Source organism: Phocoena sinus, chromosome 1 (assembly GCF_008692025.1).
Source record: "Phocoena sinus isolate mPhoSin1 chromosome 1, mPhoSin1.pri, whole genome shotgun sequence".
NCBI classification, from domain to species: Eukaryota; Metazoa; Chordata; class Mammalia; order Artiodactyla; family Phocoenidae; genus Phocoena; species Phocoena sinus.
In genome coordinates, this window is record NC_045763.1 from 131,316,775 (window position 1) to 131,329,802 (window position 13,028).

At 37.1% G+C, this 13,028-nt stretch overlaps 1 protein-coding gene across 14 annotated transcripts in view; it reads left to right on the forward strand.

The window, feature by feature from the left end:
* The window catches only part of RABGAP1L (RAB GTPase activating protein 1 like), a 705,589-nt gene that overhangs the window by 613,573 nt on the left and 78,988 nt on the right, over positions 1-13,028 (forward strand). For 2 of the 14 annotated variants that reach the window (XM_032641844.1, XM_032641827.1), the window contains exon 2: positions 616-1,359. The exons of 11 other annotated variants lie outside the window; for them this stretch is intronic. In XM_032641844.1, the coding sequence (XP_032497735.1) occupies positions 1,357-1,359 (3 nt within the window). In that variant the 5' untranslated portion in view covers positions 616-1,356. The remainder of the gene's footprint in view (positions 1-615; positions 1,360-13,028) is intronic. One more of the 14 variants, XM_032641835.1, reaches the window with a different exon arrangement.

The following is a 13,028-nucleotide window of genomic DNA, read 5'->3' on the forward strand; positions in this document are numbered from 1 at the left end:
GATTGTAGACAAACATTGCCAAACTGATTTCTAATTCTAATAAAGAATATTTCTCTTGGTACTGCAGTGTCATAATCTATAAAAAGCAGAGAAGATAATAGCTTAATTAGAAATACTGGAAAGACAACTTTTAGAGGAGCTTTATCTGTCCTCCCCCCCCTTTTTTATTTGCTTAATACTTTTCCCATGGAAATTAGCATACATTATATTTCCTGGTGATTTAGGCAACCTTGTAATGACAATTATGGGCAGCTTTCACATTTTTCATCAGGGCACATTGAGGTTCATTTACGGTCTCCAGCTGTACTTTAAAAAAAACGCTTCTGGTGGCTAAGGCACCAATAGTTCATTACTGTCTGCTGATTTGGGTAATTAAAAGAAACCTCTAAGCTTAAAAATAGAGACCAAGAGAACATCTATCTATGGGAGAAAAATAATCAGTTTAGAAATGAGAACCTTGTGTTGCTTTCAGAATAACAAAAAACTAAGCTCTCAATATCAAGAATTCTGTTTAAAATAGTCATGTTTTTTTAAGTGGGAGAAGAGGAAATGGTTATTCACTGATATTGCAGTCCCTGTTTCATTTTTATATTTTGGTACTTTTTTTCTTAACAGAAATACTCAGAGGGAAAAAAGAACCCTTTTTTTTTTTTTTCGTACTTCAGGAGATAATTTTTAACTGCACCAAGAATTCTATAAATTCTGAAAATCTAAAGGCTGCCATCTATTTTCTATGAATGTGAAAAAATAAGCAAGTAAGAAAATCCACTTCTCTCCAAGAAGAAGAATCTTGATATAATACTGAAGTAAGAAGATAAACTAAAAAAATTTCTAATTATCAAGAACATAACAATAAATCAAGTTTTGTGTTTTTTCGTTTTGTTTTTGCATTTTTGCTGTTGGATATTTCCACACAGGAGACTTTTATTTCCCTTGTTGAAGTCTAAAGAAGATTTCTAAAAACTGAATTTTCCCAGCTGCTCTGTTACGAATGCAGAAGGTGTTTATAGTGTATACTTCCTCCATAGATAAGAGACCTCTCTCAGTTTTCTACTGGGGATGAATTGCTAGACAAGCCTATGATAGCAGCTGCTTTTTTTTTTTCTCCTTCTGAATTTTGACACTTTCACCCCCTCAAACTCAGGTGGGTGTGTGCATTGGCACTGAGCTGCAATAGGATTTTCCCTTGGATAGTCTGGTCTGTAGCTGGGGCAGCAGCTGCTTGCTGTGGAAAGGCCAGCTGGCAAGATGATGGAAGACAATCTCCATTATGGTAGCCTATGACGCCCCATGTTTCAGCCAGCTGCACGATGAAGACTTCCTCACTAGTCTGGTGCCATCAGCAAGCCCAGGTCTATGGTAGGTGGGGCCTTGCACACTACTCTGGGGCTCTTTTTTCTTGGTTCTAATATGATAGTTATACTCCTGTAGCAATTGAGGCATAACTTCCTGGGAATTAAAATAAAAGTATTGCTGTTGGATTGTTGCAGCTACAAAAAGGTCTGCAGGTTTTCAAGGATTTATTTACATTAACTAAACAGTATTATACCTTAATAGTACATTTAAAAGTGTCCTAGGAGTAAGCACTTAGGTTAATTGCTTTCTTATGTAGTGAGGTTGAGAGGAGTTTTATAGCCGAACATAAATTTGTCCCACATGTTTGCCTTGTATGTACGTGTATGATTATTTGGTGAAGACTACCTACATATACACACGTATAATTCAGTCTTTCTGGTGTGGAGCATTTTTACAGTGGGCCATAACATAGACATTAAGCATTGAACACTATCTAAAAAATCAAATAACTTTCAGAGTCTTTACATATTACTAAGGACTATTATGAGTATAATTTTAGTTGGGATTTGTAAATTTTTTTTCTTAACCATTCTCCAAGCGTCTTAGATTGTATTGTCCTGGCATAATAGAAAACAAGTCCTTGCGAGTGTTTATTTCTTCTCTGTAGATTCATCCTTATAGACGGCATCGATCCATACCTTGTTAACAAACTTTCCTAACTATTGTTGTAGTAACCTTTTATTCATTATACTCAGTAGTACCCATCACAAGCAACAGAATGAACAAGTATCTGGTAATGACTATCTTACAAGTATGAAATCCTAATTCTCTATTTTAAGCCATGGGAACCTTAAACATAATATGGCAATTTCTTCCAAAAATATATTGTAATGATAAAAAAGGGTGAGGGGGAACTCATAGGTTGATTAAAAGACTTAAGGGTTATATCAGCCTCATGCAGTGTACTGACATTGTTTCAATGCTGATTTGAACACACCATAAAAAATTTATAAGATAATCAGGGAAAATTTGACCACTAATTAGGTATTTAGTGATATTAGGAGAATTATTCAATTTTTGTGTATGCAGTAATATTTTGATTATGTTTAAAATGATGATTTAGAGAGATTTATGGCATATAGTTAATGATGATGATTAAGATAGGTAGGGATAGTTAATGTCTGCAAAGATTCAAAGTGATCCGGTAGAGGGGTTGGTGATGTGGTGTGAACTAAATGAATATGTGTTGATAATTGTTGAAACAGAAGATGAGTACACAGGGACTCATTACACTTTCTCCTTTTGTAGATGTTGTATAGCTGCAGTTTAAAAGAATCAGCTGGACAAAAAAAGCAAAAGCAAAACAAATACAAAACCATAATATACTTCTGTAAGTGTTCATTAATAAAGAAATATCCAGCCTATTGCATTCTTTTCCCTATTTAATATAATTTCTATTTTTATAATTATATATCTATTATATGGAGATTATTGCCAATTCTTAGTTAACCATAAATATTACTATATATACCAAGGTCAGGATAGGTTAGTTCACCAGTTGTGGATAATCTTTAAGCTCATTTTAGCCATTAATTTTGCAATATTCCATCATGAAAACTTAATGAAAGAATTCAGAATCTATTTCACTTTTTTCTGATGGTCCTATCAAGATCTTCTTAAGGGGTCTGAGCTGAGTCTTCAAAACCTTATAGGAATTTTCCAGGCCAGAGGGGAGAAGAAACAAAAAACAGGAGATGCTAAAGTGACTCAGTGTAGAGGACAGAGGAGGTTGAAAGAGGTAGGCAGTGACGGGTCATGGAGAGCGTCATGTGCTCAATAAATAAAAGACGTTGTGGGGTGTGCAGGTTGTGTGCTCACACATCTACAGGAGACAGGAAGAGAAAAAATGAATGAATGAATGAATGAGCATTAATATGCTTACCAGGGAGCATTCTTCCATATTCTACATATTGATATATGTTACGCCTTGATGCAATTCTAGCTCCCCCAAAGGGGGTTTAGCCCTGGAGTTTATTTGATATGAAATTTGGTCCCTAATATGGAAAGTCTCAGAGGTGTGATAAAGACACAAAATACTGCTCTGTACACCAAACTTTTAAATAGTATAGACGTTCGTGTGTTCAATTTAATTGCAGAAACTTTCTGGAGATACTGAGTTTTCTTTATCAGATTTGAAATTTTAAATAGTTTATTACTGGTAACATCTTTTGGAGGTGGTATTTGGTTTTAGTTTATCTGGAAAGTTATACTAAAATTGTGGTAAGATAAAATATTTATCATTTGCTTTTGATTCCATATTGAATTTTTTGCTTTGAGATGAACCCTTTAAATTGTATGAAAGAGATAAATACTCAGATTTTCTATAGTATAAAATAAAATCATATTGCTTCTCAATATGATTTATTACTGCACTGTGAAGCAAATTATATTCTTGCTAACATATAAATCCCCTGGGTTTAGGTTGACTATTGCAAGGGTATTTAGAAACTTTCTTAGTACAGAATTAATTAAATATCTTTCTGTAATTGGACTTTGTTTCATAATAAGTAGTTATCTTGATTCCTTAAATGGTAGAATGCCCAGTAAGTACAGTGTTTTTGGTGTGGACACTGAATCTTTTCATGTTCATAAGTAGCTCTGTGGCTTTCTGACTTTTTTTTTAATAAATTTATTTTTTATTTTTATTTTTGACTGCATTGGGTCTTTGTTGCTGCGTGCGGGCTTTATCAGGTTGCGGTGAGCAGGGGCTACTGTTCGTTCAGGTGTGCGGGCTTCTCATTGCAGTGGCTTCTCTTGTGGAGCACGGGCTCTAGGCGCTTGGGCTTCAGTAGTTGTGGCCCACAGGCTTAGTTGCTCTGCGACATGTGGGAACTTCCCGGGCCAGGGCACAAACCCATGTCCCCTGCATTGGCAGGCAGATTCTTAACCACTGCGCCACCAGGGAAGCCCTTTCTGATATTTTTGATGGAGACACATAGTGAAAAATGTAAGGACACTGTACACACAAGACTAAAAGAAAATTTGACTAAACCAGGTGATGTATTCAAGTTTTTTCTTCTGCTCTGTTATATTTAATTGTTTAAAGGCTAGTTGTGAGCAACCATTAATTTCAGAAATGTCTTGATTCACACTTTGAAAAATATGGCTATATCTTATTGATCCTTTAAAAATGAATATTTCAGGAAAATCACAGATCCCTTTACAGAGGTCCTTTTCATAAATGACAGATAAGAAAAAGGATAAGAAAGTCAAGCTTAATTTCTCTTATCATCCAGATCATCCACACACACAACATAAGATTACGTGGATCAGTACCGTATTTGCTAAGATAAACTAAACAAAAGGCCTAGAGTCACCACTAGCAGAATTTAACAACTTTTAAATTACAACATGAATAAGTTGGTATGTAAGGTGAAAATCCAGTTTAATCAAAATGGCTGCCTCATTGGACGCAGCATTCTTGCCTTTCCTTAAATCCAACAGATTATTTTTTCTTTGGTCATTCACAGGCTTTGGTTGTTAACTCTTGCATCGTGAGACAAAACTGTACCCCTCCCCACAATCCTTCCCTTAGCACAAGTGCTCACACAAGGAATAATAAGTGAAGGAGGGAGTCTCTGAAGTTTTCCTGTCAGGACCTTCTGTCTCCTAGTGGAATGGCCAGCATTCCTCTCTACCACCTCCACCACTTCTAATTATTTTTATATCTGACTAGTATAAATAAAGGGAAAAGATCACACCTGTTACAGTTATTATGCATTCCAAAAGAAAGCTTTGAATATGTATTTAAATTCAGAATATTCAATTTAATGTTTAAACAGTGAAAAGCCTAATAACCAGTGCATACTCTGTCGAGCTTGAATATTTCGTGTTAAATGTTAATTTATTTTCTACTGAATTATTTCAACTTTTTAATCTATAAAGTGGTTATGAAGGGAATACTGCTTTCCAGTGTATGTTAGTAGAGGCCAGTATGTAATATTACAAACATTTTTGGGTTATTGCACATGCTGGGTATAAATACAATACCCCTTCCCCCAAAGACCTCACGATAAAATAAAAGAGAAGCAAAATCAGTATTTATGGGGCTGATATTTACTCTTTTAGGGTAGAACAAAGTGGAGAATAATTACCACTGATTGAACAGTGTGGAGGCAGAATTCCAAAGCGGGTGGAAGCAATTGAGTGAGGCTGTGAAGGCTGATCAGGTGTTGCCAGTGAGTAGAAAGTAGTAGGACCTTTCTGAGCAGGGCGAACAGATGGTACAGAGGCCAAGAAGTTAACTATTTCAGAGGCTTTAAAGTTACAGTCCTCAGTTCAAATTTTACATCTGTTACTTACTGGTAAATTACTTCATTTCCCTAAGATTCAGTTTCCTCATCTGAAAAATGAGGGATATAGTAGCATTACATCACTAGATTACTTCAAGGATTAAAATGAGAGTGCTTGTATTTAGCACAATGAAAGCTCTTACTGTCTTCCCTTGTCACTGTTTGGAGAAGGCCTAAAGGAAAGAGTGGGGTGAGTAGATGAGGTATCACAGGGATGTGGGAGAAGGCAGGGAGTGGGATGGACAAAATGGACTAGTTGGGTAACCCTGGCTAATTGCTTTGTTTGATTAGGGAATCACTATCAGGATATCAGTCCTACAGGAAACTTGAAGCCTTTTGCCGTGAAGATGGTGTAGAGCAGTGGTTCCCAACCTTTTTGGCCCCAGGGACCGGTTTCAGGGAAGACAGTTTTTCCACAGGGAAGGGGTTGGGGGCTGGGTGGCGGTTCAGTGGTGCAGGCGGTGCGCGAGTGATGGGGAGCTGCAGGTGAAGCGTCCCTCTTCGCCTGCCGCTCACCTCCTGCTGTGCGGCCCAGTTCCTAACAGGCTGCGGACCGGTACCGGTCCACAGCCCTGGGGTTGGCGACATTGGGTTGGGGTGTAGAGGATCTTAGGTTTGAGCCTCAGGATGGTGAGAATGCAATGTGGAATTAGTAAGAGGGATTTATATGGGCCGAACCATCTGCTGAGTAGATACATCAATTACTGCAGTAATAGGCAGTAGTGGACTGATGGGGGCCGCATCGCGTGCGGAAAAAAATGTTTAAAGGGCATTACCTGCTGTAATGCCTTTTAAAAATTGAGTTGACAGGAGTCTGGACTGCTTGACACTTTGACAGTAGCAGTGTGAATAAAGAAATTAGTCCACACATGATGTTTAGTTCTTGCAGTGGATAGGTACAGTAGTATTCCTTAGGAAGAAGCAAGCAGCTGATCTATACAAGAAGAGTAAATGATTGAGACAAGTTGAAAATTACTGTAAGCTTTCCACCTTATAAAATTGGCAAGACTGTTGTTGTGTCAGCTTGAATGGGAAAGTTGGATATCAAGCATGTAATGGAGAAAAGATGGCCCATTTTGGCTTTATTATGTTCCACATCTTGAAATTCTAGGTCACAGCATCACTGGAAGAGACTTGGTTGTTCAGTGGTTTGTCCATTAACAAAAACTGTTTACCCAGACTAACACATGTTTATACTCTATTAGCCCTGGATATATGTTCTTAATGGACAGATACCGAAATAGCAGCACTGTGCAGTAAAGGAAGGGAGCTCTTCAGGGAGCTCCAGTTTCTCTGTTGTATAACTGGGAGATGAGGGTAAGCTTTCTGAAATTACTTCCTTCTTATTGGGTTGGCACATAGATTTCATCTAGCATGCCAAATTAAAAACAAAAAATTCAGAGCAATTCCTTGTGCCAGAGACAGAAAAAACAATGAAATCAGTAGTTATTTCTAAATCTTCACTGTATATACAAAAATATTGATTAAAACAAAGCATTGTAATACCAATTGACTCATCCATATTTTTAAAAAATGTTATTATCTGAATATTTTACATTCTCATTATTATTGAAGTGAACATATTTTGGTAGTATTTCATCAACTTCAGTTTAGCACAGGAAGCCAGATCATCCCTCATGTGGTTTATTAGTTTTGATATGAGTTAAGGTTCTTATGGTTGCAAGTAATAAAATCTTGAGCTCTCTTAAACAAGGAAGGGAATTTATCATGTGGGCACCAGGTTGTGTTCCTTTAAACACAAGGGCAGGAGTTCAGCAGAGCTGGTACTAGACTGATGCTGGCAAACATTCTCCATATCTCATGCCATCTAATTAACTTCTCTCTTTGCATCTACTTTATCTCTTTCCCCAAGTTCTCTGCTTCTTCAATCCCATGGCTGAATATGGCTGCCGTACAGCATTCAGATTTATAGTTCTGTCGTTTGCAGAGTTCAGTTGCTACCCCTGAATCACAACTGTAGATTCTTCAGAGAAAAATCTGAGTGTTAAGGGAGGTGACATAGTATAGAGTGGAGCCCAGGAGCACAGACCCTGGAGCCAAACTATCTGGGTCAAATCCCACCTCACCTCCAACTAGCTCATTTACTTTGGGCAGGTTACTTGACCTCTCTGAGTTTCATTTTTCTCATCTGTGAAATTGGAAGCATATTAGAAGCACCTTACAGGATTAAGTCAGTTAATACCTTAAAGCACTTATGAATACCCAGCACATAGTAAGAGGTATATGTATATAAGTTGATATAATTCCAAACTGATTCTTCCTTTACAAAATCATGAAATAAAAGATTAACATTTAGCAAGACTTTATAAATTCACTATCTAAAGATCATTTAGGTTGTTTTACTATTAAATATGAAATTATTAAACCAGCTTCTGTGATAATAATTAGAACTCTTCTGCATTTAATCTTGTTTCAGGTGTTGAGAAATAATCTTTCTATACTTGATTCTGGGAGTGGGGTTGATTTGTGAGTCAATTCAAAATATTTTTTTCAGAAGGTGTTATAGGAGCAGTTGACATGAACCATATAATACGTAAAATTTTTGTTTTATAAAATCATAGCTTGTCTACAGTGACTGAAAAATCTTATTCTAGTTTTTTGTCTGTTTTAGCACCCATATTTGCATTCAGTTTAGTAATTAATCCAAAATATTCATTGATCTGCTCCTATGTGCTATGCTGTATTTTTGGTCCTGGGAATCTAGGTGTGAGGAAGAAAGACCTGTGTCAATTGTGAATCTTATACTATTTGGAGGAGAGGTAAGACATGAATATTAGCTAATGATCAGCCAGTGATAAGTGTTATGCAGAGACTTAAAATGGAGTGATGTAATTAAAGTCTTTAATTGGAGGCTTTATGTTGGGTAATCAGTGAGTACCTCACTGGTGTCATTTGAGATCTGAATGACATCCAAGGGAAAATAAGGAAAAAAAGAGTAGCTCAGGCAGAGGAAATCTCTGAGAGAAAGGCCCCAAAGTGGTACAGAGCTTGATATACTAGCAAAGCAGTAGAATCAGTGTGATTAGAGCACCATGTGCCAGGGGTAGACAGTGGTAAGAAATGAGGCTGGGGAAGGAGTTGGGGGTCAGGTTATGACGTAGGGCTTTGTAAGTCAGAAGAAGGAATTGAGGTTTTATTCCTTATATCATGGCCCGTATTCATGTCTAATGAATCGAATTTTAGACTTGGCTAACAGAAATTTTAAATGATGATTAAATTATCAGAGAAGCCAGTATTACATCAAAAACTCACCACAGAAACTAACACACCATTGTAAAGCAATTATACTCCAATAAAGATGTTTTAAAAAAAAATTGTTTTTTAGGACACTGCTAGAACCCAAAGCAAAATGTTCAAGGAAATCCATCGGTGGATTCATGCATATGCTAGTTTTAATTCTTACTTATGCTGCCCTGTGATTATTCATCTGGAAAAAATGAAATGATCCAGTTGTCAAAATCAAGAAAGAGTTTTTCAAAACCAAAGAAAAAAATAAACATGAGGCAAAGATCTTTTCAGGAAAAGGAAAACAACAACTCACCACAGTGCTCAAGCTCAATATGAAATCAAACTGTAGCATTCAAATTCAATGCAAGGACTACAGGCTGGCTTATGAGCGGGATTTGCAACAAAGCAAACAAAAATAACACCATTGCTCTGATTATTGTAAATGCCCACAATAGAATTTCTAACAGGCTGAAATATTGAGGAAACCCTCTTATCTGACACAGCCAGGCCTGTAGTTGGTTGGTTAACAGAAAATGTTGGTTTAGGTGAAGCATTCAAAATAGTACATACTAACTCACATAAACATTTATTTTAATTTAAAACATAAATGCATATTATCAATTTTGTTATAGGGCCTTTGATGCCTTTGAATAGGAGTTCTGAAATACATAATGCTTTGTCATTTCAGTTTCCTGAAGAGGGGCAATAAATTAATAAACTCATAAAGCAATCTAAAACAAATGTTACAGTTTTTTTATAACTGTTTTTACCTCTTCGATGGTGGCATTGCCACCATTTAATGTGACAGTGACTTTTGTATTTAACCAGTCATCTTTGTTGCCTTTCCAAATAGCTCAACTTAGTTTTTATAGAAACAGCAGCTCAGTTTCTTTTCACATTCATTTTATTATGATCATAAACATGTTTGGGAATCAGTTCAGTTAACTCTTTTTTAAGCATAAATTCAGTTGTGGGAACAGCCTAGTAGCCACAGGAGTTCAACACGCCCAGAGTATCAGACTTCTTTGATAGAACAGAGAGCATTAGTCAGTCAGTCGAGGTTTTTAAAGAGTATTATTTATCGTATATTCTTAGTCAGATATTGCTGCATAGCAAACGGCCATAAATCTTGGTGGTGGCTGATAATAATAGGCATGTATCTTTTGCCTTATGAGTCTTTGGATGGCAACGTTTGGCAGAACATGGCTGGGCATACTTGGGCATGGCTGAGCTTACTCGGCTCAGGACCCAGGTTTGGTTAGATCTGTTGTTCCACACCTCTCACTCTTCTGAGATCAGCAGGCTATCTGGAGTGTGCTCTTTTCATGACAGAGCTTAGAAGTTCCTAGAGTGGTCATTAGGAACATTTTTTTTTTTTTTTTTTTTTTTGCAGTACGTGGGCCTCTCACTGTTGTGGCCTCTCCCGTTGCGGAGCACAGGCTCCTGATGCATAGGCCCAGCGACCATGGCCCACGGGCCCAACCGCTCTGCAGCATGTGGGATCTTCCCGAACTGGGGCACGAACCCGCATCCCCTGCATTGGTAGGCGGACTCTCAACCACTGCGCCACCAGGGAAGCCCGGTCATTAGGAACATTTGATGGCTCTTAAAGGCCTAGACTTAGAGCTAGCACACTTTGATTTTTGTCCATGTTCCATTGGCCAAAGCAAGTCAAAAGGCCACTTCCAACATAGTGGGTCAGGAAAGTATACCCCATCTTAGAGGTTGGAAGAGAGGAAAACAAATATTTGCTGAACAATCATCCACCATAATTGACTTTTTATGTGATCGTCATGGTTAGGTTAGCTATCTAAAATATGTAAACACTGTGTTTCTCAACAGCATACATAGTTTATATTCACCAAAGCTGTATATCCACAGATTTGTCATCAGAAAATGACATATACGCTTTGAAAATACAGTAAAACCTGATTGAAATTCAAGCTTAGCAAACACCCTATTACCCTTTTTCATTTTTCTTGGAGCTTTGAAGTGGATCAGTACTCTTCTTTCCTGTCCCTCCCAAACATGATTAAAAACAGAAATCTCTTTTCTCCAGTGAGATTCCTTGTGTGCCAACCATGGAATTGTTGGCATTGTTATTCCAACCTTTATAGCTCAGGGATTCTTAGCAGTTTTGTGGTCACTGTCTCCTTTTGCAGTTTGGTTAAATCTATGGACCCCTTATCAGAAAACTTTTTAAATGCATAAAACACACTAAATTAAAGGAAACCAATTATATTGAAATATAGGTATCAAAATAGAGAAAAATAAGATTTTTGAACATTGAGATATAACATTATATTGGTTTCAGGTGTACAACGTAATAGCTCTACATATGTATATATTGCAAAATGAGCAAAATAAGTCTGGTTAGCTGCACATAGTTTATTTCTTTGTGATGAGAACTTTTAAGATCTACTCTTTTAACAACTTTCAGATATACAGTAGAGTATTATTAACTAAAGTTAATGTTTCAACCCCAGGATTTATTTTATTCCCAGGACTTATTTATTTTATAACTGGAAGTTTATGTCTTTGGACCACCTTCACCCATTTTGCCCACTCCCTACCCCCCAAAATCCGATTTATAATACAGTAGTATGTGCTTTTTTTTATTAACACATTAAATAACAAGATATGGTAGCAAGTAGAATAACTACTATAATTCTAAAAAAGTCATAAATATAGATAGTATTTTGAGATATATGCAATTACTGCAATGTGAATGAAAATATCTGTAAGGTCTGTTGATGACAGAATCACAAATATTGCAGTGGATTGTTGCCTACATTCATGATTTAAAAGAGCTGATAGGGCTTCCCTGGTGACGCAGTGGTTGAGAGTCCGCCTGCCGATGCAGGGGACACGGGTTCATGCCCCAGTCTGGGAATATCCCACATGCCGCGGAGCGGCTGGGCCTGTGAGCCAAGGCCGCTGAGCCTACGTGTCTGGAGCCTGTGCTCTGCAACGGGAGAGGCCACAACAGTGAGAGGCCCGCGTACACGAAAAAAAAAAAAAAAAGAGCTGATAAATTTCAGAGGTTCAGGAAAATAAAGATATTTTTTCCATTCAAGCTCAAGGACACTGAATTCTCTCCATAATTCCCTAAAATAACATTTAACTTATATTTTATGAGACATGAAGGTAACTTTTACTTTCCTTATGGCCACCTAGGAGAACTTTGACCATGCCCGTCAGTTTTTGTCTTCTTCTTGAGTATGTAGAAAAATACTTGTGAAACTTGTGTGATTATTTGATTAGTCTCTCATTAACATGTAACCTCCATGAGAACAGGGCTATGTTTTTTTTTTTTTTACCATTGTATCTGCAGCCCAGCATTATACCTGGTGCATTGTATGCTCTCTGTACATATTTAATTGATAGTATTGGAGGGGAAAAAATGAAGCACTGCATAAGTATAATCATGGTCTGCAGTGGATAATATGTTTGTGACAATTGGATGCATTCTTAAATATCTGTACACATAAGATAGGGAAAGTTATTTTTAAAATCTTTTTATCCTCAGACTTTTATACCAAATTATAATAAAATTGATTGTAGAATTAGGTTAGAGTCTAGCTGAGTACTTAGATGTTAGTTCTTAACTGTTAAAAAATAGTGCATTGCTTATTTCTGTTATGGCTTATTCAGTGGCTCATTAAACATGCATAACTCCTATGTGCAATGCACCGTGTTAACCTTTAAGGTACCTTCCAAGAGATAACAATCTAGTTTGGGAGACAGCCATGTAAACAGTTATTATGAAGCAGTGATGTGAGCACTGTTAGAGATGGGTTAGATCCCTGCCTCTCCTTTTGTGTGCCTGTCATATCCCCCACCCTGGGCACTCACTGAAATGAGATATTCTACCTGCTTTTCTGAGTTGTACCTTGAGGTTCAGTGTCCCTGCAGGTTGTTTTTATTTCCCCTCTCTACCTACCACAGCACCTGGCACAAAATATCTGCAGTCCAATATTCTAATGAATGAATGAAGGAGATGATGGAGGAGAGTATGGGAAACAGAGATACTATCAAAAGATGTGAACACTTTTTTTAGCATTTTGATTTTTAAACTTTTACAGTTTTACCTTTTGAATAAGTAGCACATTCCCATGGTTTAAAATTTCA